The 27,105-nt window shown below is 33.7% G+C and overlaps 1 protein-coding gene across 1 annotated transcript in view; it reads left to right on the top strand.

The window, feature by feature from the left end:
- Positions 1 to 27,105, top strand: part of LRP1B (LDL receptor related protein 1B) — a 506,665-nt gene that overhangs the window by 358,006 nt on the left and 121,554 nt on the right. Inside the window, exons 42-49 of the mRNA XM_051810328.1 lie at positions 5,765 to 5,954; positions 7,380 to 7,584; positions 17,119 to 17,311; positions 17,785 to 17,910; positions 20,179 to 20,307; positions 23,046 to 23,165; positions 24,175 to 24,288; positions 24,487 to 24,636. Of these exons, the coding sequence (XP_051666288.1) occupies positions 5,765 to 5,954; positions 7,380 to 7,584; positions 17,119 to 17,311; positions 17,785 to 17,910; positions 20,179 to 20,307; positions 23,046 to 23,165; positions 24,175 to 24,288; positions 24,487 to 24,636 (1,227 nt within the window). The remainder of the gene's footprint in view (positions 1 to 5,764; positions 5,955 to 7,379; positions 7,585 to 17,118; positions 17,312 to 17,784; positions 17,911 to 20,178; positions 20,308 to 23,045; positions 23,166 to 24,174; positions 24,289 to 24,486; positions 24,637 to 27,105) is intronic.

The following is a 27,105-nucleotide window of genomic DNA, read 5'->3' as shown; positions in this document are numbered from 1 at the left end:
AGAGTGACAGAAAGCAGGGTCCCCTCCTGTGACCAGTCTGGTGTAACAATTGCCAGGCTGAATCCTGAAAGGTAAATTGCCAAAGCCAAGTCACAGAATGAATAAAGATCAAGCAGGTGTTTCAGTACTGAACATGAAAGCCTTCTCCAAAGTTCTGATATCAAAGTGCTGTTCATGATCAATTTCATTACTTTGATGGCTTTTGAGAATTAAAAAAAAATATGGTGTTGGGAGTTGTTCACTGCTTTAGAGCATTGCTAAAGAAAAGGAGTTGGTAAAAATATGAAATTGAAAGGAAAAGGTAATTGAAGTGGTACAACTGGAAAAGTTTTTACTGTATACTTCCTAGATAATTTTAGAAGTATAAGAGATAAAAATCTAGGAAATTGAGAACTAATATATATATATTACCAAAAGCCAGTGGCAACAACTATTGGATAATTTAAACTTCATGTCCTTTAGTATTTTTATTTCCTGGTTGCAATAATAAGGGGTCTTATTCTGAGTTCTTCAGTTATTGATTTGTTGCTTGTCTGTTCCCTGAGAAAGTCAGATGAAGATCAGCATGACAATATTTATAGGCTACATCTCGTCTGTGGGATGCAATCTATCTTCGTTAAGTTCAGTAAAAGTGATAGATAGCGTTTGGCAACGTAATGATGTGATCACTCTACCATTGCCTTTGTAAATCATAAGCTGTTGCATTCTCTTGTGTAGATATTTAATCAGTTACACACCCCATTACTGATTTAATTCAGAATGTCAGTGGCAGGTGAATAATGTGAGTATTTGTATATTAATATCATATTGTATTAATGTTCCTTTCATTTAAGTATGCAATTCATGTGAAAATCATAAACTGTTGCTTCATGGCTAGAATAAATCTAATCAGTGCTGTAGGCATCTAATGCCATCAGTGTTTTAATTCAATATGTCAGTAAAACAAATGTGTTTCTTTTCATTTCCAGTTCCTTTATGCTTTACCAATTCAGAATATTATATGATGCTGCAAAAATATGAAGCTGAGAGTAAACAAATTGCTAATTTTCATCCTTTTATAGGTTTTGGGACTAAGTCTTTCAATTGTAGCACCAGAGAGGATGAGGCCATACTTCTAATATAAATATATTAAAATATATATATTTTATATATATAATTTATATAAAAATATATTTTAAAAAGTGCTCTAAAATATGCTTTAAGGAAGTACTTATATAAGTAAATATAAAATAATATCATTGCTGGTTTGCATAGATATAATACTGAAATGCATGTGCTTTGGCATCTTCTCTACTGTTCTGTCTTTAACAATATGAAGTTGCTAAAAGGTTTTAATTTTGGAGGAACAACGTTCGAGTTTCTAGAGGACCATTTGTAGGATCCCTTCTGTCCTCAGTTGGTCCTTAGTTTATCATTGTTAAAAAGATTTACAGGAATTTGGAGATTCATCAATAACCTCTAAAAAAAATTATTTTAACCTAGAAACATATAAACTAACGAAAAAATTGTATTATCAATGATAACTTACTATACTGAAGGTTTGCCTGACCAGTGTACTGATGGCACTTCATCCAGCTCACACTGTATGTTAGTGGGAACAAAGTTGTATTATCCATTTTAAGAATTTATTTAAATCTTGTATTGTTTTAGCACCTACTCTGCAAGTCTTATGTCATTGACTTGAAAGCTACCTTATTTATAGATTTCTGAAAGTATTAAATGCATCTCTTCTGTATTGGTGGAGTTCTCACTTCCATAAGTACACAGAACATGATAATACTAAAAGTTTACTGGCAAATAAAGGCGTGCTTGGTGTAAATCCTTCAGAATTAATCTTTTGGTGGAGCTAAGCAAATGCACTTAGTATGTGTTTGTAGCATAGTTTTCAATTTAATTTTAATATGTTTTTCTTGTCTTACATCAAAGCAATTTAATTCCCCTGATTATTTTTTATGAGGAAAGCTTTTTTTTTTTAGTCTGAATTTTTCTGTTAGAGGTATTTATGAAACCCTTATCATCCACGGGTTTGTCTCCTGAACCTTTTGATAGTTTCAGACTTAATTTGCTTGAAGATGTGATCATCTAGTAAAGCACCTTCTCTTCTTTAAAAAGCATATATACATCAAGAAGTTTCTGAATTTTTATTACATAGAAACACAGACTGGTTTGGGTTGGAAGGGAGCTTCAAAGATCATCCAGTTCCAACCCCCTGCCATAGGCAGGGACACCTCCCACTATCCCAGGTTGCTCCAAGCCCTGTCCAACCTGGCCTTGGACACTTCCAGGGATGGGGCAGCCACAGCTTCTCTGGGCCAGTTCTTCACCACACTCTGATTAAAGACTTTTTTAATCCTTAATTAGATACTGGATGTTTGATTAGAGACAATTTTCACAGCCTGATTCTGTTGTCAGGCTATTTTAAAGTGTTGAGTTGTTTTTTTTCTTTTCAGTCAAAGTATTAATCATTGGCATTCCCTTAAAGATGTAGATTTCTTGAGTCTTTGAATATTAGCTTCTTTATTTTCTTTTAAAGTTATTTTCTTTGAAAGAAAGTGTTTTATTGATTGTTTTTTTTTTAGTTCTACTCCACTGAGAACATACGAATGTATGGCAAAGTTTTTTTGTAAAACTGCATACTTAAATTATTTTCTTAAAACATTTTTCATCTGTATGCTAAATGTTTACTTGTCTCTAAATATGCCATAACTTTCCATGTATCTGTTTTCTAAAAATTTAATTACCATTTTGTAAATAGTAACATGGAATTAAACATTCTTCTGTCACGATTTACAGACCTTAACATGGAATTGCAGAATGATGTGTTGGTCCAGTGTCAGAATGTGAAGCTGTACTTTCTAATACCTGTGGAAAAATTGAGTTCTTCTCTTTAGTATAGAAATTAAAGTAAACCAGCACATCTGGTATTGAAGAGCACTTTCATCATTCTAGTTGTGTTTTAATTCATCACATCTAGCTGTGGCAGGAACAACATCATTATCTTTTGTCAACCTAAAACTCTACTGTAACAATGTTATGTAACCCGTTTGCTCTCAAATTTCTTGACAGATTCAGACAAGAAACAAAGCTGAAGTTGTTAGAAATTCAAGAGGTTACATGAGGGAATTTTCTTTTTTTTTTTTTTTCTGATAGACATCTTACAAATGAAGAGCATTAAATGCTCTCATGTTTTGTTCATTGCAAATAAAGAACTGGTCAGAAAATGTCAATACCTTTGTTATTTTTTTAATAGAATTGCAGAAAATTCAAGTTGGAAGGGACCCATGAGGACCACTGAAACCAACTTGTGATTCCACACAGGGAAACCTAATAGATAGTGAGTTGATATCTAAGAGCACTGGGTTTAGTTTAGAGAATTTTATGTAGTTGCAAATTGGGGTTCAGCATATAATTTTAATGTAAATTAGTAGATTAAGTTAAAATTGTATTCCTGGCCCTTTATTTTACCAGTTATCAGACTTACTAAGCTTCTTTTAATTTCAGAGTTAGTGGAAGATTTGCAGGAAGTGACTAGGAAGTTTATCAGAACCCATATCTAGGTGGTACAGACCTCTGCCCCTGGGAGTGATCCCTGTTCCCAGATCAGGGAGCAGAGTGGTTCATATGTGCAGTGCTTGGCCTTGTGTCTCTGGGATAATTTGGGCAGTCCAAGTGTCCTTTGAATCCTGTGTTGTGTTCCTCTGGTTCTGAGAAATTGTCATTACTTTCAGGATTTCTTCTGACTCTTGTGTCTGTGTTGGTTGTTGGTCCTAAGGCTGATATTTTGATGCTATGATGTCAAAGGTATTTTTTGTATGTTACAAAACTTGGTTTGGGCAAGTTAAGCTGTGATTGAGATGTGGGGATTTCAGGGATTGGGAGGTCTCTGTAGGCAAAAGGAACAAAACCTGATGTGGTCTTGTTTACACTCCCCAAAGAGACTTGTTTTTGGGGTTTGGCTTTTGTTTTTTTTTGTTTTGTTTTGTTTTTCAGAAAAAGTAACAAATTTTTGCTGGAAGAGTGCATGGGTTACATCTCAGAAGGAATTAGTTGTTTCATTCAGGAAGGTTGCCCTGGGAAAAATAAATGCCCGTGGTGTGGGTGTTAAGAGGTGGAAGACCAAAGAATCAAGCAATTGGATTTCAGTTCATAGTAGGGACAAAACCCCTCCAGAACCTGCCTAAACCACAGTTAATAATAACAACCCTGCATTCAGATGTGTTCCAGTTGGCTTTAGAATACTTCAGTAGGTGTTTGCCCATCTCTGTCATGATATTTGAAAGAACAGAATATTTTTTCAGTTCTTGATTTCTGAAACCTTTACTTTATTTCAATATGTTTTTAATGCTTAAAATTAAAAATAAATTTATAAGGCAGATAAAGCATGCGTCTAACCCACTCATCTTTTTGAAAACCAGAATTAATATCGAAAGGGTCATTCTTGTAAACCTCTTCTAAAGAGGTTTTTGTAATTTTCAAGTTGCTTTCAATGCCAGGTAAACTCTCTCTAATTTTGAATTACTTGTAAGTGATCTGAAGATATCTTTTGTTTTTCCTGAATTCTGTTTCATAAGTATTTTACACATATTCACCTCCCTCTAAGGAATGTCTTCTTTTAAGACGAGTCACTGAGACTTCTCCCCAGATATGTCACAAAATGTAGTCAGATCATCTCCAAGTGCTTTAGAAAGAGAAATACAGAAACCTGATACATAATTATTTGCCTCATGGTTTTGAGTTATTTGCCTCAAAGTTTTGATTTAGTGTTTGCTGTTTCAGTGTGATAAAACTTATTTTTGGACTTTCTGTTCTGTCTGTATGAATTGCACAGTAAATATTACATCTTTCAGCAAGCTGAATGGAAATTGTATTAACCAGCGTAATGTAATCCTAATTATATTTCTAGATTTTTGCCTTCTGTAACTCATTAATAAGCTGCGTGAACCTTCTGGTCTAAAAATATTTGTTTCTAACAAGATAATAAGTGAAGTTATCAACATACATTTCTTTAGTAATTATAAGATAATGGTAGGAAATAATTGCTCCTATTCCTCACAGTCTGTCATTTTTGTATATTGGGACTAGATAGAGTTTATCTTTTCTGGACATTATGGTCTAGTTTCTTATTAATATTTTCTTTTCTTTCTAGCTCACAGTTTTTTATGTTGAATAAAAGAGTGTGGTATTGTGGCTTATTAAAATAATATATTGATGTTGAGACCTTCAGAGTTGGTATTTCTTTAGTACTTTTCAGGTGTTTAAAAAAAACTCACACAGTTAATAACAACAGGACACTTTGATCCCTATTAATGTAATGTGTATCAGTGTCAGAAAATACATTGAAAGATCATGCTAAATAATAAAAGTAACTAGTGAAAACATCCCAAGACTTGGTTGAAATGATATTTGAAGATGTGACTTAATTATTGCTGTCTTGAATAAATGCATGTTATTTCTAATATATCATCTGGGGACACTGTACTAAAATTTAGTTTAATGATTGTTAGAATGGGCCAGTATATTACGGGTTGTTAACAGGTGGTCTTGCTCTCTAGATTTCTTTTTTTATTTAAATTTATGAAAAAAAAAATTAAGATTTTGATTCCAATAAAAAACATAACAGCAGAAATGATAAAAGAACTGACAGACTTGGGCTGAAATAGCTGAACTCTGCGAGTCTGCAGGATCAGCTCTGAGAAGAAAAATAAAAACAAACATCATCTTGGCAGGTGTTTGATTTGCTCTGTCTGTAACCGTCTTCTTCCAGATGTTGGGTCAGTGGAGGGACTTGCTTATCACAGAGCTTGGGACACCCTGTATTGGACCAGTTCCACCACATCCTCCATCACGAGACACACCGTTGACCAGAGGCGTCGAGGGGCTTTCAATCGGGAAGCTGTAATAACCATGTCAGAGGATGATCATCCACACGTGCTGGCTCTGGATGAATGCCAAAAGTATGTATTACATCTTCCTTACCAGATTTTAATTTCTGGCACTTCTTTATTTCACAGTCAGCTAATGCTGTGAAATACTGATACCTACGAAGGTTAAGTAGATTTCTTCGTTTAGGAGAAAATTGTTAATATAATTTATAAAGCAGTTGCAGAATTAAGGTGCAACGTTTTTTATGTTTTCGTGTTTCAAATAATAATTATGTTTTCATGGAATGTTAAAAAGTTCAAGCTGCTTTTCTTAAAAGTGAGCTAAATGCAAATTAATGAGTGGTTGTTTGAGTGATTTCATCAGACGCGTTACTCTTATTGCTTAAATTAAAAAAAAATAAATAATTTAAGTATTTACAGAAAGGAATCTGAGTTTCTTCTGTGCAAATTGTGGGCCCACATGTTTATCTCAGAAACCAGTGTAGTATAGAAGTATATAACAAGAGATGAACATTTACAGTACTTAAGGACAACATCCTGCAAAGAAGTCTTAGTTCCCTTTTGTCCACTCTAAAGAAGGCTGTATTTCTTAGTAAAATAGTAGGAAAGTTTATATTTCTACTCCTGTTAATAAATTCTTAAAAATTTGAGGTACTTTAATCTTCTCTGTTAATTCTGGAAAAAAGGCAACCTGCCTTTTCTACTTCTTGTAACTGTCTCTCCTTTTGTAAGGCTGAGCTCCATTAATTCATTATTAAATCCCATTTTTAAATTGGTAGCTGAATGTACAATGTTGCATGAGTAGTCAAGGTTATTTCCACGTGTGTCTTCATGTCCTGTTTATGCAAATTGAAAGTTTAGGCTGTATTGTAAAATATGTTTGCCCAGATATCAGAAATAAACCACCTAAATACTGATGGAGATTGTAATAAGAGAATGAGCAGGTTCTGATCAGTCTGTGAATTACATCCACAGCTCATTCCATAACATTTGTCCACCATTGATAACCACAACAAGGGGCTGAATGAACCTCCTGTAGAGCACATTAATGTGACTTTCTTCCCACAATCAACCTTCTGCATCCCAGTCCTTTGGTCTGTATCACATTTCTAAAATGGGAAAAGCTACAGGTTAATTTCACTGTTAGAAATTACAAATATACACACTAGCAGAATTAAGTTTATATCATTCCATAGCTTCTCTCTCTCTGTAATGGTTTATTAATATACAGACATGATCAGAATTGAACAGATCTGTAAGAGGAAAAAAAAATTCTGTACTTGTATACAAATTAATGAACTAGGAAACTGCTATAATTTATAGGATATTGGATATTAGATTTTCTTATTCACCACTGATTATCACAATTACTCCTAGAAGACATTCAAAATTGTCTGTGAAAGCATATGTGGGGTTTTTTTCTGTTGCTCATTTCATAGAGAACTAAATTATAAAATGTATCTTATGGTTTTATTTGTTATTTTGATTTTAATACAGCTTAATGTTTTGGACTAACTGGAATGAGCAGCTCCCAAGCATCATGAGATCTACCCTCTCAGGCAAAAATGCACAGGTTATCATTAGTACAGATATTCTGACACCAAATGGACTGACCATTGATCACAGGGCAGAGAAACTTTACTTTTCAGATGGCAGCTTGGGAAAAATTGAGAGGTGTGAATATGATGGATCACAAAGATATGTAAGTAAAACAAAAATCCTGAATATACTCATTGTAAATCTGTTTATTTGCATTTTTTAGCATCTTTGAAGTGAAAATGTTACAGAAACATCATTAGTTGCCTAAGTTTCTCCCAGTATTAGTTGTATATTAGATTTAAAACTTAAAACTTTACTGAGCTACAAATAGTGCTCTATTTGCTCAGAATTTCTTTACTGTAATACTTGAGTGTTACTGGACAATTTTTTTTTCTTTTCTAACTGTACATCTTCCTTTACTCTTTCATCATAATACTTTTGGTCATTGAGTGCCCTATTAGTTTCAGCTCAAGTAGACCTTTTACCAGGAAGATGCTGAAGGCAGTTGGTCTGTGCTTGAGATTCTGTTGCATGTTTAGTTTTACACTTCTCATGTTTCATGAAACCTTCCTTTCAGGGATTTTGTACCTCACAAAGTTCAGGATAAAATGAATGAAGGACATGTTCTGGCTTGTCTTCCATTCCTAGACATAAAAGTTGGTGTACATCAACTCACTTTGATATCTGTTAACTTTAAAAAAGTCCTTCATATGCAGTATAAAAGCTTAAGAAATATTTTTGCATCCTAAATGAAAATTCCGTGTTTTTCTGGAATCTTATCCAGAAGTTCCACACACTTTGTTTAGACAAAATTTTCTTATCAGAACAAAATAAGAGAACTGAGCTTGTAACAGCATCTAGTTTTGCATAATTTCCTTTTGCTCTCATTCGTATAAATTAACCACAGCTCACTAATGTTTTCAGAAGCAGTAAATATATCAGAAACTGGACAAACCAAAGCTAGAAGGATTCTAAATTTTAAAGTCTTTGATTATATATTTATTGTGAAAATTGATTAACTTTCTTGGTTAACAGACAGAAGGCAGATTGGGGGTTTTCTTCGGAATTTTGTTCTGCTTTGTCATTTGGGAGATAAAAACAGGATGTTTTTCTTAAATTCTACTTCCGTTCAACAATTCTGCTCAAATATATCCAGTCTTCTCTGTTCTTATTCCTGACCATTCTGAATAATTATGTATTTGGAAAGTCCCTCAGTTTTCTGTCTACCACATAAAAGTAATTTTCAAATGGTGTCTTGAGGGACTTGTCACCATCTTAAAATACAGATATAAGGAGTACATATGGGGATGAATATAGGGAGAGGAAACTACCCATTTATTTCTGATACTTGTCAGCTTTGTCAGCTATTTCCTTTGCAGGACTTGGATCACAATTTGGAAGTTGTAATATATTACATTATCCTTCCCTCGACTTCCTGTCCTTTATTTCTATTTTGTTATCAGTTTTGAAAACTGACAGTAAATTAGAGGATTTTTTGGATGTTACTCCATCACATGTATTAATCCACATTATTATAATTGTAAATGACAAACTGTCTTGAAGTAAGGTTCATTGGTCAATTAAAAACATGTATTTAGAAGACACAAGCCACTTTTATCTCTTTGACAAGTAGGAAGTTGTGCTAATACTTCTTTCTGTGTGTGCCTGCAAGCTTATTTCTAATTCAGAAACTTATTCTTAAGTTCCTGGAGCTTAAGGATGTACAGCAGTAGTTACATACATTTTTTTCTGGGGATTTGCTTTGCTTAAATACATTGTCATCTCTATGTATGAAGTTATTTGTCTACATCACTACTATTTTTGTCACGTTTAAGAGGGAAAAGAGAAAAATATCTCATTTAGATCACAAATAGTAAGTAATTTTTAAAGTAATTTCATCTTCTATGTTTTCTTCAGTAATTTTCTCTGAAAATAACCCTTCCTAGATTGGATATTCTCTTCTTCCTCTTCCAGTTTGAGAGGAATTCCTAAACTATTTTCTTATGCTTTTTTTCAGTTAGAATTATTTTTCCCATTTATTTTGGCTGTATTTATGCTTTTTGATGTATACCTCTGTCTTGTACTGCTGGTTCTTTTTTTCATTTTGCAATCGTTTTTAGTTTTACTTTACTGATCCTGTTTTACTTAAGGTTTTTATCAGTTAAGTACAAGGTAATTAGTAGATATTTAAATAGTTTACTTCATCTTTGCACAGGGTATAACAAAATAGGAGATGGGACATGATGCAACTTAGCTGCAAGAACCATTACTAAAATCCACTTTTTAATGAGGCCTCTGGCTTTCAATTTGCATCAGCAAGACAAACTGTTTTTTCAGCCACTGGACATTGAAACGCTCAATTTTCCTACTATATGGCCTTTTGGGTTGGCTTTCTATCATTTTAACTCTTCTTCCCAGTTAAATAAACAGGAAAGCTCCTGACAGCAAAAAGCTGAGTCCATCATGATCTTCTGGAGGCTTCTTGGGAGGTCTGTTGTGTTACCTATGCAAGGATATGCTACTGTTAATTGTCCTACACTGATACTTGTTTTGGGAGAATCAGCCAATTCTATTGCCAGAAACACTGTTCTGAGTACTCACTTTTCCTGCATTAGTTAAATGAGGGTTGTCATACCAAAAAAACACCCAGCAGGCTGTTTTAGTGCTTGCCTCACCAGCAGCACTTCAGCAGAGTTGCTGATCACCCTTTAGATGAATTCTTACTGATACAAGTAATGCCAGAACCCAACTTGGTAATTGCATTATTGATTTCATGAAATAATATTTCCAGGGCAGTTGTTTTACTTCTTTCACATGCTCTCCAGCCTGACATGATCTCTGGTGTCTGTGACATTAGGAGAATACAAGTAATGATCATTTCACTGTTCTGGTGATCTGAGCTTCTTTAGGGTGTTTCAGCGTGGTCCTGCCATCAACCACCTGTCAAAAATAGTTTAAACAGACTACCCTTGTCCTCACTATCTCTGCTTCATTGCTCTCCAGTTTCAGTTAGGTTAACAAAGGTAGAAATTGGATAGTAGAACATGAAAGGCTAATGGTAATGTAATGAATTTTCTGCCAGACAGCAGCTTCTCTCTTCATTCCGCTCACCACAATAGTCTAGTACAATGAATGAGTAGAAAATCATTTAGCAGTATTGAATTGACTCTTTTAAGTGGATTGTAAGAGTTTATTGATTTTGTGTTGAGCTGATATGTTAATACTAGTATTAAAAAACTAGTAGTGGTTGCTGGAATACTCTTTCAATTTTGGAAATTTCTTTGTTACTTTTTTTTCCTTTTTATTACTTAAAATAAATAAAAGTTGTTGTGGGATTTTTGAAACATTTCTCATTCTGCTCTGTCAGATCTTCCTGATTGAAAAGCAAAAGTGGCAATTATTTTTTTTCACAGTCACTCCCCCATTTTCTTCCATTTTTGCTTCTGCTCTCAGTTGGATTTAATATTGTGGCCACAGCTGTTTTTAGCTGCTTAGTGCTTTAATTATATCATTTTGTTCATGAACACAGAGACTGAGCCAACAGCAAATAAAGCTGATTTCATGTTTTAGACTTATTTTTCCAATAAATTGTGAGCTACTTTGATTTTTTTTTTTCCTTTTTCTCTGTTTAGTGTTCTCTAACATTTTACATGTGGAAAAACTAGAAAGATAGTTAAATTCCTGTAACAACCTGCCTGGTTGTTTTCTAACATTCAAGTTGGAATGTTTTGATCTCAGTTATAGTTTTGTAGGCCTACAAGTGTGATTGTTAGAATCAGTAAGGGTTTAGAGGTGTTTCTGGTAATTATAACCTTCATGTAATTGCAACCTGCCAGGAACTGTAACTTTCTGTTTCTGGAATATATGTTTTTATTCGGTTGTATTTCTGTATTAAAGCAATTAAACAATTTCCATACTTGGTGTTCAATTTCTGTTGTGTTCAGAAGCATTTTATCAGATCTGCTCTTCAAAATACTAAATGCAGAAATGGAAGCTGTAAGTTTGGCTGTGCATTTCTGAAATACTTGAGTTTATAATTGACAGCTAAAATTACTTTTCAAGCATTATATTTCTTTGTGGTAGAAATATTATTGGGGAAATTCGAGTAATTTTGGTCAATTCTGGAAAAGTCTTCGTGATGACATCAACGTTACCTTGAGAAGTCACCAAATAACTCACTAAGGCAGGATAAAAGTGACATCAACCAAGGTAGCGAGAACAAAGAGAAATCATTCAAAATGCTAGCAATTTTCAATGCAAAATGTCCAACTCCATTAAAATCAGAATACGCTAAAAAGTCTTAAAAAAGATTTTCACCAAGGTCTGAACATGAGCAGTTACAAAAAGATTCAGGTCCTGAATGTGATTCCGGGTTGAAGAACCACATTGCTGTATTCTCTGTGTGCTAATAAATAATCAGATGTGAAAACTAACCTGAAGGAAAATCATGTCAACTAGAAGGCAGATATTTTAATAAGCTTGGATGGTTACCTGGAAAAAAAAATAAAATTGAGCCTACTTTCCATGTGGAAATCATTCAGTTTCTTCTGCTTCCCTATGATTTTTTTACATGGCATTAGAAACAGTAATAGCAGAGAAACAAGAAATGCCAATAAAAATTGATGTTGTTAGCACATGCACAATTTACAACCTAGACATTTAAGTTCACTGTGGCTTGCCTTTCCTATTCCCACCTATTATAATAGGAGAGCAAGAGTTATGTTCTGGGCTTTTCAATCAATTACTCTTTCTGGACTAGTATAGATATTCTTGGCAGTTAATGGTACTAGAAGTGGAGTGGATTATTTTAATGTTCTCTACCCAGTAATATAAATACAGTAGTTCTAGTGGGAATGCTCTGTTCTTGATCCCTTTCTCTTGCAAATATGAATAAAAATAGTATTTGTTTCTCAGCTTTTTAAATGTCCACATTTCCCTTTAGCATTCATCTGAAGAAACCCCAAACCAATACAGTGAGTGAAATACCCACCCCTGTTTACTGAGTTGTTTTTCTAGGGAGTTCACTCCATTGACATTGATGAGTTGCTTTCTTTTCAGTAGTTCTGTAAAGTATTGCTAAGCTCAAACCTAATGAAAGTTATTCCCTAGCCAAAGGCAATAAAATCCTCTAATCCCTGAGAGGTAGAGAGCTGGTTGACACAGATCCAGCGCTTTTAGTTTGGGACTGTTTGCTGAAATACCTTGAATGTCCAGTGTTGATAGCCTGGTAGAAATTAACTTAAAGAAGGAATTAGTGAAAAGATAAAACTAATCTCTAAAGCTATGGAGAATAAGATTATTTATAATACCTCAGGCTCCCAAAAAATTCTAGGAGATTGAACTAAATGTAATGTTAGATGAAGTTTGTAATTTATGAGGTTGAAAATAAGTATTGTGACAATAATATGTGTGTAGTTTCAAAGAACATGGTTAATACTGTGTAATTTCCAGAGCTGTGTACTTGCCATTCCAAAGGAACAGAAAAGTACAGGCCTGTTACAGTTGCTTAATCTGTCATTCAGCTGAACTGCAAATTAAGGAGCAGCTGGAACACTGCAAATTTAGCACTGCAGTTTGGTCTTCAGTGCCTTAGATGTTCATTGCCAGCATGGAGGAACAGAAATGAATTGCTGAAGAGGAAGCACTTTTGATTTTGTTTCATTTTTCTTGGGTAATTCTACAGAAAGAGGATCTTGTTGTTCTTGGTAAATGTGGTATTCTAGTATGTCTTTTGTATCCTTTGCTGTGTGACTATTATTCAAGTTATTTAGAAGGCATTTTTGAAAGATAAAATAATTGAAACCAAAATCCATGTGTTAAAGATATGGCAATGATGCAAATAGAGTCTTCATTCAGACCAATCAACACAAAGCATGATTATTTTTAGTAGTTTGTGACAGTGATTGGCACTGTTCTTCCACAAAACCCAACATAAACCTACACTAAAAAATTCTTCTAATTTCTTTTGTGGTAACAGGACTCTTCAGCACCAAATTTCTTTCTTTTGTCTTTAACATCCACTTCCACTTCTGGTTAACATTTTTGTCCAATAACGTCACAGTGTTGAAAGGACAGAATTTGGACACTCCAGATCAAGGCTTATAGATTTGTTTATCCAGTAAGATATAGCATTTTACTTTTTTCTGAAACAATCACATCAATAGCAAGCAAAACAAGGAGTCTGATCTAAATGTATATCTTTTTTTTATGTCTTAATCAAATACATAAAAATTATGAATTAGATCATTATATGTTTTACCCTGGCTGTGCAACTGATTTCCCTGTATTACAGTCTCATATTCTTTTTTCACAGATTCTTTTTCTATAATCTTTTAAGAACAGTATTCATAGCTTAATAATAAATATGCTGTACTGTTTTATTTTAAACCACAAAATACATTAGATAATTTTGACTAATGTAGTGTTCTGTATAAGTCAGTTCTGTCAAATTGAGCTTTCTGATATTCATCTAAAATATTATTTATTTTTAAATTAATGGTATTGCTTTATTCTTGTAAAATGATTTTATAATGTAATTGACTTCAAATTGTCATAATATTTTAACATTTTTAAGTGCAATTTTCTGTACTGGAATTGTTATTTTGTTATAGACCTCTACAGAGGTTTGGGTGTCTTTTGAAAAGTGAAGAGCCCTTAAGAAACATTTAGAAGCTTTATTAGATAGTACTGCCCATTTATTAAGCATTTTGGAAGAGAAGTATTATCAATAAGCCATTCACTAGAGTTAAAATACTTAAAAGCAACTCATATTTTAAGCTGACGTATTAACTTTATGCACTTCTCTTTAAAAAATCCAACAGTATTTGTCTAAAAGTTGAGTGTAGTCATGAGAAGAATCATTATGAGTGTAGTTCTCACTGACAATTTAATAAGAGTTTTATATAAATCATCCAAATTACAATATTCTGGCAGAAACTCTTGTCTACCTGACATGTCTCCCTTTTTCAGTTTTTCTAGAGAAACTGCCACACGTATCTCAAATTAGAGCAGCTATATGTAAAAACAAAAGCTCTCTGGACAACTTAAAAAATAAAGAATTACAGTTAAAATTAAATTGTCCTCCAACTCCTGAATCCCCTCATCCATCTCACCCCTCCTGTCTCCTCATCTCTTCAGAGGAACCAGAGAAAACTGCATCTGTTACTCAGAACTTGAAGTATCTGCTGTAACTGAATGTTGGTATCATTTAGAATTAAAACATGTGATATACTATTGGACATGTCTGATTCAGGTGGAAGGGAGGTCTTGTTCAGGTTTTCTTAATTTTTTAAAATTGTACTTTAACTTAAAAAATAAAAATTGTTACAATTTTCAGTGTTATTCTATAAATTAGAATGTTTAGGATTTTAAAAGGACTGTAAAGTTTTAGCCAAAACCTTGTAGAAATATGAACTCTTTATTTTGGATGCTGGAATAAAACCAGTGTCCTTGGATAGGGATGTGACATAATGGAGGAGAGGAAATGCTATGAGCACTAGTGAACAAATATTTTGGATGTTTGTTTTTGTGACACTTTATTTGGATCTCAGCTCTCCCAAGGTTAAACAGCAGTGATCAGTCTGTAATGAATTTACGTTGTGTTGTTATTACAATCTGAGAAAAATTATAACAGTGCTACTGAGCACAGAAAGCTGAACAGGGTAGTGCCTTCTTTAGCACTGATTGTGACAACAAAATCTTTCCAACTGGGAAAGTTTCACATTTTCATGGAGAAAAAATATGGGGTTGCAAACTCTTCCTGGCTGGGTTTCATACAGATCTCTTAGAAACACATGATTTTTATTTTTTTTCATGGAATGTCTGAATATGAATAGTGTAGGATTTTAAGAGTGTATTATGAAAAGTGTCTTACAGTAAATGTGCACAATTAGAGAAGAAATCTTTTGCCATTAATACATTCCCATCTATCTTTTAATGCTTTTAATTTTGGAAAAAGGTTGGTTAGAGAAAAGTTATCGTCTTGGGATATTTATCAGTAAGAAAAATCTTTCCTGGAAAAAAGGGTTTTCTAGTCAAACGTTCTTTAAAATATGCAGAAATATATGATGTGCATAGTAATGTAGAATTTGTTATAATTATCTGATTAATATAAGTAATTTTGATATTCTGTCTGTATAAGTGAGTTCAAGCATGACCAGGAATGCTCCTGTGCACTGGACTAGAAATATCTATGTTGGCAAATCGTTGTAATGCTCTGGGCAGTGAACTTGGCATAGGTGTGAACAAAATGCCCCTGGAGCATTCCTTGGTATTGAATCCTGCAGAGTTAGGGCATGTTCTTAATCTCTAAGGCATAGCTGTAGCAGCAAAAATGGAGGCTTTTCTTTCACAGAATTAAATTTGGATATCCTGTTTGTTACGTGTATTTTTTTAATCTGAAGAGAAAGACTTCCTCCCCCTGCAATTACTTATTTAATTATTGAGTATGGGATTGACCACTGCTACTTCTGTCTCATTACAGCATTTTTAAAATAGCACCCACTTTCAAGTAGGTTGAGCAGTGAGCAGAGCATCAGCCCCTGGGTGGGTGTGCAGTCAGCAGGAACAGCTCAGACTCATCACATGTACTGGGTTCATGGAGATTTCCATGAAATCTCATTGTTTTTATAAAGGCCCTTTGGGAAAGAGGATAAAGGACACAAAGCAGATGGAAAACCGTGGTGATCTAAGTAGAGATATGGGTTGAGAATTGATGCTTAAAAAAGAGTGATTTCTATTGTGTTGTTAGAAGATGTTATTTTTCTGGTTTTATCCCAGTTTCACTATGCTGAGTCATACATAGACATGGGATTTTTTTTTTTTTTTTTTTTTGCTAGCCTGGGTCAGAACTGATGCTACTTTATGAATATACATGAGTTACTATTTTTTTCCAGAGAAACCTGGAAGAATACAATTTGATACAAATATTAAGAGTATTATTTATCTCCGTTAGCTAATGGAGAAGTATTAACCCCCCTTCCAAATAACTCTTTTCAGCCAAAATTAAATTTTCATTTAGAAATCTGATTAAAAATGTGTTATATTCTTCAGAACAGAAACTGTACATGTGAAATTTTTAATTCTGATACATGAAAAGAAAGAACATATATGAAAATATTTTATAGGAGCTGTGATTTAGACTGGGATCAAATTCATTGCATTTCTACAGTTTTCTTTCAAACCTTACTATATAGTGAAGTACAATTCATGTTTTCTGTCAAGGTTAAGCTGATTAATTCTATGGTGAGATTTTTATATTTTTTTTAATTGGGAAAACACAAAACATTTATTGTCTTGGGTTCAAGTTTCTGATGGATCATATAGCGACTGCTCTTCAGATCTGAAACATGCTTCTCACTTTGATTCATAAAAACTCCGAATTTTTAGGCTTTCAGCCATGTTGAAAGAACCTCTTGTTCTCTTTTCTGTTCAAGCTATTAAGCAGGTAGTGTGTTGAGTAGGTATCTTTACAGGCACCTTTAGATAAACTGTGATTTTTTTTAATTAAGGAACAGATGCCTGGTTTTCTGCTTGCAGCATCCTTCTAACGCACTTTAAGTGCTGTTATCCCATTTTTCCAGGTTCTGTAAGTATAGAAATATTAAGTGTTCTAAGAGTCCCAGTCTGCACTTTAAAAACTTCTTATTCAGTGACAACAATTCTTCTTGTGTTTCTCTTCTGTACTTCTGTATTTTAGGTAATTGTGAAGTCTGGACCAGGCACGTTTCTCAGCCTGGCTGTGTATGATGAATACATCTTCTGGTCAGATGGGGTGAGGAGAGCTATCCTGCGTTCCAGTAAATACACAGGAGGAGACACAAAAGTTCTTCGTTCTGATATCCCTCATCAGCCAATGGGCATTATTGCTGTTGCCAATGACACCAACAGTTGTAAGTTACAAAGCAAGATACACTGTTTTCTGAATTCCAGAATCATTCATTTCAGATATTTTATTTATTTTTAACTGAGTTAAAACATTTCATGGTGTTTCAGAAATTCTTATTGTAGTAGCTGTTAACTTAGGATGGGGTATAAACTCTTTCCAAGCAAACAAATATTATTGAATGACCATTTTCTGCTGTGGATGTTATGCTCAGTGGGTGCAGTTAAATATTTTCCTGTCAGATTTTGGCAGGTTTGAATGTTGTAGGTTTTTTGAATTATTATTTTCAAGGTAGTTGTGTTTGTTTATCTTTAGCGTGCCAGCATCTGAGGCGCGCTGACATTTTCATCTGACTGATAAAACCTGAATCAATTGCCCGTGAATCTGAGATATGGTGATCTTTGCTCTCTCAAAGGCATTGGCCGTTGAAGCAAATTTAATAAAACAGAATTCCTCTTTTATCATTTGTTTTTTTTTCAGGTGAGTTATCTCCTTGTGCACAAATGAATGGAGGTTGTCATGATTTGTGCCTTCTGACGCCTGACGGGCGAGTGAACTGCTCGTGTAGAGGGGACAGAATTCTGATAGATGATAACAGATGTGTGAGTAAGTAATACTGGCTGACACGATGCTTTTCTATGCTGTGATGCAGTTGCCTATTGTGAGACAGTTGGCTCAAGCCATTAATTTTATTTCTTTTGTAAACTGTAAAAATTGGTCTGGCAATTCAGCACATATCTGGCTTTTTAAACTATTTTGTCTGATAAGGCTTTTTGAGGGTTAAAAAGCATTAATACTCCCCTGAAATCCTTATTATGGTAGTGAGATACTGCTTTCTTATTCATAGTTAGGATTTTTACATTTCTATCATGATTACTGCTGAGATAGAAATGTCTGTATGCATACTTTGGATCTCTCTAGGAGTATATCAGATGAATTATTGAAGCTGAACCTTAATTGAGTCCCTTTTTCTCACCTATTTAAGGTCAAGGCTGTGGTCAGCAGTGGAAGTGAAAGAGGTTCAGCAGATAAATTCATACATCGGATGATGTGTTATAAAATTATTATACTGCATTTATATTTTCCAGAAGCATTGCAACTCTAAAAATTGCTCTTTGGTAAAGCCATGTTTAAACCTTCATCTAGACCATGATACGAGATTCTGTCTTCTAAATTAGTTTTTTGGAATGTTTGCAGGAAATGTTCATCTGAGCTATTAGTAAAAAAAAAAAAAAAAAAAGTAAGACTTAGACATTAAATGTTGGGGTTGAGTAGCCCAGGAAGGATGGAAATAAGACAGACTGTAGTTTAACTGTGAGATCAAAAGTTGCTTTCTTCGTAACACAATTGAAACGGATACTCAATAAAATGGAAAGTTAGCAATTCCAGCTGAGATAAGGAATTACCTGTCCTTCCACAGTGTAATTAATCTATATAGCTTACCGCCAGTCAAGATTCTTGAGACAAAGCTTCAGTAAAATTCAAAGAGGGATTGGATGCTTATATGAGTAATGACTACCCTGACTACTCACTTCTCATCAAAGAAACACTTTGAAAGACATTAAAATGCTTTGTTTCTGCAAGATGGAGTTTGAAGCAATCTCTGCAAGGGTGTCCAGTTAGACTTTAACTGATGGCAGATGATGCCATACATACTTTTTTTTTTTCATATTTTCCTAAAGACTGCAGTTTAAGGTACTGAACTAGATGAACTATAGTTTCTTAGATCTAAGTTCTTACAATTCTAAAACATGGGAGGAAAAGAGAGAAAAGTAGTTGCTGTGATAAATTTGATTAAGATGTAAAGGACTGTATAAATTATATTTAAGATCAGATCTCACCTTGTCCGAAATCTGTATTTTCTGCACTTCTTTTATATTTTTCTTCGTTTGAATCAAATCAAGAAATTATTTTAATTTATATTGGCTTGACTTTTTAATATATCAGACATTGGTTCTTCCTGAGTTTGTGCTGAAGTAATTATAGTGACTACAAGAAGGAAACATAATTATTCTTTTGGAGCTATTCTGGATATTTCTCGTTTCTCTCAACTTGGCTATTTTGTTTAGAACCATGCACATGAAGCAGATGTATGACCTATCATGAAGTTCATGAACGAATTGTTCTGTGTCAACTTTGTGATAGCTTTTAGTTTCTTAGCTGAGCCAATAGAAAATCTATATGCAAGAGAAAGCAGAAGTAAAAATTTTAAATGTGCATCTTGTTCTCTTCTAAAATAACAGATAAAACATCCACTAGATGAGAAGCTGAGAATGCAAAAAATTAGGTGTATATCACTGGGGATTTTTTGTGAATAAAAGGCAATAAGTAAAGTAGATACAGGAGGTTTCTTAATTGACTGTATCTTCACCATTTGATGTAGTGCATTGATGCTGGTAGCTGTGTATTACAGTGCCACAAAACAGAGTTGAGAGTTCAAATTAACTACTTGGCAATGGTAAATGTTTAATTCTTGCTTTTGGATGGGCTGTGTTGAAGGGATGTTTTTAAAACATCTGTTAAGAAATGGTTGCACACAAACTGGGGGTTGTGGAGAGGTGTGTGAGAGTAGAGGGTCTCTGAGCACAGTAGTTCCAAAGTCGTTCTTATCAGAATCTGTGCCTTGAAGTTATTTCACTGCCTGTTCCTTCATGGATATTTGGCTCTGTATTTTTCTTTTCGGATTCTTTCTGTAGAAGCTTTTATGTTCTGATGCCACAGTGGGTTTGTTTATTTGTTTATTTTTTTTTTTTTTTTGCACTTAGGATTTCAAAAACCGCGTAGCAGATACTTCAAACGCAGCCAACATTTTTCTCATTTTCACTAATTGTGAAAGCTTTTAAAAAATTACGTGTTAATGTGTTTTATTTTCAGCTAAAAATTCTACTTGCAACATTTATTCAGAGTTTGAATGTGGAAATGGTGAATGCATTGATTATCAGCTGACTTGTGATGGCATTGCTCAGTGTAAGGACAAGTCCGATGAGAAACTTTTCTACTGTGGTGAGTATTTCTAGGTCTTTCACCTTCACATTGTTATTTTGGTTATATGTGCTTAGATTCTTTCTTCTGTGACTTTTTTCTACTTACTCATACCAACTGCTTGCTGAGAAAATGCCAACTCACACATTAAGAAAGCCCTGACATTATATGGATAGAATTACTTAATATCGGAAAATATTTTTCCTTGCAAACTTCATGTATTAACTGACTTGTCTTTAATAAAAAGCATCTGAGATGTTCTGATATTTCTGTCTGTAAAAGAAAAGTAAGGAAAAGCACAGCTATCTGCTTTTTCAAAAAAATGAAAAACTGAGTACTTTCAGATTTAATTTAGTGATTTTGATTTAGATTTTAATAGTTAATAAGATTTTTTTCTGATTGTGAATAGAAAACGCCTAAATAGAAATGTTATAAAATACAGAAATGGCTGTGTAATAGATATCTTTCCACACTGTTTTCTATTTAAGTTTATAATGTTGTTTTTCTTCACAACAGTCCATCTACATCCTGCAACAATTGAGATACGTGGATGTCAACTTCCATAATTTCCCCAAAGGCTTCTATCCTTAAATGTATTTTTTTCCCCTAATAACCACTAACTGAATAATTTCCAGGTTTTTTTGTGGCCAACTGAGTTTGCCTACTGCAGTGTCTAAAACACTACTGTTCAAATAATTTTCCTTTAGCACTGAGTCATGTTAGTGAATTCATGTGTCCTGCACATGAAATTAAACCTCCTTGTTACTTGTGTGCCTGTAATTCTTGGCCTTTATTCTGTTCTGTGGGTCCATATCACAGACTTGGAATCTCTTCTGTTTCCCATATGAACAATTTCATGTCATTTCAAACCCACTGTTTATGTTTACATCAGTCACCTCTGTAGTTTTATGAAAATGTCTCATTTAGTTCCTGCAGTTCACCTCAACCATTTTAATAATAAACAGAACAGTTTCCTTTTTTCCTTTTTTTTCCCCCTTGAACAAATTAACTGATTTTTTTTTCTTCTTTCATCTTCAATTTGTGTCTCTTTAGCATTCAGACTTCTGTGTAACTGCTTTGATCATGTCATGTAAAACTAACAGTGATGTTTCATCAGATCATCTACATGTAGATAACTTAGAAGGTTTAGTTATTTGAATCTGAAAAAAGATAAAACATCAGATGAGGAAATAAGAATAGGGAATATGCAAAACAGTGTTAGTTACCAGGGGAAAAGGCCCTTGAATTACAAGTGACAGCTTCAAAGTATTGTATGTGTTGATATATTTGTATTTATGTAAGCATTATTTGTATTTATGTAAGCATAATGCTTAGAGATAAGAATTAATTTAAAACAAATGACAAACAAAGGTAAACCACAAAACCTGACACCACCTCCAAAAAACCCCGGGTAGGTCTATTTTTAAATAGATTAATCCTCTTTGTCTCTAGTATTATTTTTAGTCATTTATTTTGTTCACAGTTCATGGAAAAAATATTAAGTTTTCATATAGTTTCTTTTTCTTTGTTAGGAGAGGAGAGTAGGTTGAAGGACTAGAGAAAGAGTCATTTGGGAACAAATAAGAAAGTTGTAGCTGATGAGGAATCTTCAAAACACTCTTTCTTGTCATTCCAGAGAAGCTGTCTTATATGTCAGTAGTCTTTTTAAGATTTTCTGAGCTGCAAAAACTGTTCTATACTTTATTTTACAATACTTACAATATATAAATTCAAGATTAGAAATTTAGAAATAGATTTATAAATGCAATATTTTTTTGCCCAGAGAATTTATGGATGCCCCATCCCCAGAAATGTCCAACATCAGGTTGGTCAGGGCTTGGAGGAACCTGGTGTAGTGGAAGGTGTCCCTGCCCAAGGCAGGGGAGCGAAACAAGATGACCTTTAAGGTCCCTTCCAACCCAGCACATTCCATGATTCTAGCATCCAACAATTTGTCTTTCCATGGATTTACAACATAATTTTATGAAGGACATTATGTTAGTTTGTGGTGTGACAGTGTATATTTTGACTCATTTTGCTACACCTTGGAAAAAGAGCAGGAAGAACTGGGGTTCTGTCATGTCATTGCTTTCTGAATCTGATAAAGTACAGGATGTTGGAATCATTATTGTTGATTAACTAATGAAGTGAACATTATTTATTATTGTGACATGACTTCTACGATGATTAGGGCTTTAGTAAATCATCCCTGAATTTTCAAACATATCAGTATGTGTAAAATTTGTACATTCTTTAGTAGGGTTCTTGAGCAGAATGCTGGAAGTATTTGGGTTCAGAAATCCAGAAACTTCTCTGCTAATATTTGTTGTTATTTTACTCTTCATTTATTCCTGATTTGGTTCAGGGCAAATTTGGTGTGTAACTCATTCTACATGATGGAATTATTGATGCCACATGCAAACATTATCACAAAAAAAAAGTGTCAAAACAAAGGCATTTAAGGCACATGATCTTTTTATACCACAAGATAGTGAAAAGGGGGAAATTAGGCTTTCCTTTTTAATTTTTTTTGGGTCATTCATTCTTTCTCATCATGCTTTCATTCATTATTCTTTATTTGTTTATCAACCCAAGTTTTTCTGCTGGACAATAAACGAACAATTTCTGAAGTTTTTCCTGTAGCTTCCAATGCTTTATCAGTTTATTTTTTTTTTCTGGAATGTTTGTTTGGTTTTCATGGAAACCTGTTTGTATTAGACATAAGGTGTCTAAATGAAAATATGTGCTTAACTTTCCAGAAAATAGAGGCTGTCGGAAGGGTTTCAAGCCATGTTCTAATCGTCGCTGCGTTTCGAGTAATAAAGTGTGTGATGGTGTAAATGACTGCGGTGACAACTCTGATGAATTTGACTGTAAAGGTAAATGGCAGTTATTTCCAAGGTGATTTTGGAATATTGCTTTATAAATACTCATTATGTAAATAGAAGTAGTTAGAAAATACGTGTAATTTAATCATATTTTGGGATTGATATAAAGACTGATTTTGGTTTACACCTACAGCCCTCTAGGACTATGGCTATAAAATAAAATATAAATATGCATATATATTACATATAACATTTTTTATTATAGATATACAAAATATAGAATACAGGTGCTGCTTCTTCTGTAAAGTAATAAATGAGAGTATCTTTACTACAGACAGAAGGGTTGAAAGATGGGTGTTTTCTTCTCTGAGTCTGCTTTTTCTTTGAAGAAGCAAGTGTTCTGTTTCTTTGTTTGTCAGATGCATGGCACTGTCTGTGTCCTTTGCAAAGCGTACTAGAATTGTTCTCCCTTTTATATCAGAATTTTTTTTTTTGTTTAGTGTCTTAAAACATGAATATTTATGTTTGTGTACCAGCCAGTGAATAAAGACTAGCTAACAGAAAACACAAATCCTTAGTTACAATTCAGGAAGACTGGAGGGGATATTATCCCACACTATATAGCTAAAAAGTTATATAGCTGTAGTAACTAGCATTTTTTTGAAAAAAACTGAATGGGTTTTAATCATTTAGTTAAATATGGGTAGGGAAAAAAGCATACAGGGGAAAAAATGAACTTGGTGTTACAAAAAAGAAACCTGAGAGATTCATAGATGGTCCTGAAAATGCTTCTTCCTTCCTTACACGGTGATTATCTCAAATTGAGTTGAATTATATAGAGATACTTTTAGGCTAAAACGTAAATTGAAAAATTAGAAACTTACGAGGTCCTGTAAACTCAAAAGCATATGATTGCTGAATTTTTAGCTATGGAAGGCACAGCGTGTTCTGACTGCCTCATTCTAAAAGGTAGAAAATGTTTAAACATAATACATATGATGTGCATCTTAAGAGTCTGTTTAGTACACAAATTTACATCTTTTATGACCATGTGTTATAGATTCAACATGTGCTTCGACAGAATTCCGTTGTGCAGATGGGACTTGCATTGGAAAATCAGCGCAGTGCAACCAGATCATTGATTGTGCAGATGCTTCAGATGAAAAGAACTGCAGTAAGTTTGTGTTTGTGCTTCGCTGGAGCATCTGCTCCATGATTATTCCTTGTTATGTGGCAGTTAATTCATAGTCATTACTGGTTGGGAGACCAGCACCTGCATGGTCTGTGCAAGCTCAAGATAAACACGAAAATTAAACTATAAGGCTCTCAGTCTGTGTTAGGTGTGATGCACTAATTTGATGTCTCTTTCCAGATAATACAAACTGTGCTTACTTCTATAAACTTGGAATAAAATCTTCAGGATTTATTAGCTGCAATTCAACTTCCCTTTGTATTCTGCCAGAGTGGATATGTGATGGATCTAATGACTGTGGAGATTATACAGATGAACTAAAATGCCCAGGTAACTGTAAAAAAATAAATAGAACATTAATTTTATTTTTTTAATCTTTTTTGGGGGGAGGCAGTGTTTCTAATTGAGTTGCAAAATGTTTATTCAGTCAATACTGATTTATTTAATATGTAGAATAATATAATACTGAATGCAGTTTATTCACCTTTATTTTGTGTTTCATCAAATTATGCAAATTATTACAAATTAATACTGCAGTTTTCTGACGAAAACTGCAATGTCTAGCTTTCTATTTCCTCCAGGTCAGGTCTGTCATTTATCACTTTTTATTTAAGTAAAACATGAGTCATTAAAATGTCATGCTCATCAAGCATCAACATAATTATTCAAGAACTTTTATTAGCTACTGCTTTAGTGAGTGGCATTTCTTTCCTTCCTGGCTCTTTTTTACTTTCCCTTTTATTTGGTAGAGGTCCCTGGGATAGGCTGCCAGGATAGAATCCATGGTTATTGCTTTTGTGATTGTTCTGGTCCTCAGCCAGTAATGAGGAATCATGGCACACTTGAGTCCCAGACACAGGACTGGGGTTATTGCTGTTTATTTAATGTTATCCAATGAATTATTCACAATATTAAATTCTTACCTAGTGAAGGATGGCATTTATGTGTTTGCTCTGTTTTTATCCAGAACCCCTCATTTGAGTTTGAAAATATTAAGTCCAAAGTCTAAACATATCTATAAATAAAGAAGTGATAAACTATATTTAGAATGAGAATACTTTAATCAATAGAAGTTTATTGTATCCTGTTTGTAGGATTAGGCCCCATCCTAGGAAATTCTCCTCAAATTGAATAGAGTGCACTAAGAAAGAAGCTCTGGGAACATCAAGCCTGTATCTCCTCTCTTGCACCTCAAGCTTATATATGTATATATATATATTTTAGATATATATATGTATATTATATGTGTATATATATATATAAAAACAAAAAAAATGATAGTGCTTTTTGCTTATAGTATTCCTGTTACTTTTGTCTTCCAGAACGACATTCAGTCTTTTAATCTCTAATCTACCTGTATTCCACTGTACACCTGATCTTGTAGTCCTTCAGTAATATCCTTACTCTTTACTTGCCATGGCAAATAAGCAAGGATATTTTAAAATTCCTGCTTTCAACATAATATTTTGGTCATCTCAACCTGCATCTCTCTTGAATATACTAGACCAGACCAGTATCCTGTACAGCAAATGAAATTTTACTTTTACCTTGTATCAGTGCAAATACAATGTAATTTTTTATTTCTATTGGTTTTCATAATTGACTTATGCTAGAGTATAAGTGTCCTCCTGTGACCTGTAACTCTCTTTCTTCTAAGAATTAGTATTTAATAATAATATTTACTAAATAATAACTTTTATTAATTTGTAGAAATACAACTTTTAATTTTATGTTGGTAAATACTCTCCAGTTTTTGCCTAGTAATGAACATAATCTGATTATTTCCATTTAATACTCTGGTTTTCTGTGTGATAATCACACTGTGTCACCAGAAGTTTCTGTTAGAATTCGCATATGTTGTGCCAAATTTAGTGATGAAAATATTACCAGTATTCTAGAACTTCATCACTACTGTCAGTCAACCTGACATTAAAAACATTCCTCCTTTCTATAAAAGAGATTCATATTAAAATTAGAGTTTCCATTCTAATCTTCATATTCTCTGCATTCTCTTAGTTCTGTAGAATTAATATATATAACACTTCATTGAGCTCAGAATAGCTTATATTTACTGTATTTCCACAAAAAGAAAGCTTTTTTTCCATACCAAAGAGGATTTTGAGGGCAGTGTGCTGCAGCTCCAGTAAACTAATGTTGCATAAGTACACTAATGTGCATTTTATTCCATCGTCCATTTATTTGTATCACTTTTTTTCTGTCTTTCAAACGCGTGCCAAAATGTTCCATCATTTTAATGTGTGACTAATTGCCTGCATCATTCCTCCCTTTACTTGGGAGCAGCACCATTCACATTCAACCTACATGTGATTTCCTTTGCCATTTCATTCAGAACTGACCGACTTTGGCACATTAAATTTTTGAGTGTTGTTTCTATTATGAATATTATAACTCCCATTAGCAGTTTTGTTCAGTGTTATTTTTCTTACAGAAAATTACAGCAAAAATACTCATTTAGGAGTAGCTATACTTAGACAATCTTTAAGATCTACCAAATCATCATAGACGTCCCACTTCTTTCTTTGTTCTTTTTTTGCTACTCATACAGCTGTAGAAGCCATAAATATGATAACTTTATCTTTCTTTTTAAAAGAAAGGAGGCTGAAAACCAACCCAGTGTTGATTGCCTCAGTACATTGAGGGAATAATATAAACCATGGCAGAGTTTCAGTGATCTCGAGTACTTGGAACTCTACCTCCTGGGTTTTCCCAGGACCTTGCCTAAGATTTTGAAAATAACCTGTTGTTAGGCTAATATTTGTGCTTAAATAATGGAAATAA

The sequence above is a fragment of the Manacus candei genome, unplaced genomic scaffold (genome assembly GCF_025592945.1).
Source record: "Manacus candei isolate 608988 ecotype Guabito, Panama unplaced genomic scaffold, ASM2559294v1 h1tg000077l, whole genome shotgun sequence".
NCBI lineage: Eukaryota > Metazoa > Chordata > Aves > Passeriformes > Pipridae > Manacus > Manacus candei.
This window is presented reverse-complemented; position numbering and strand designations above follow the sequence as displayed.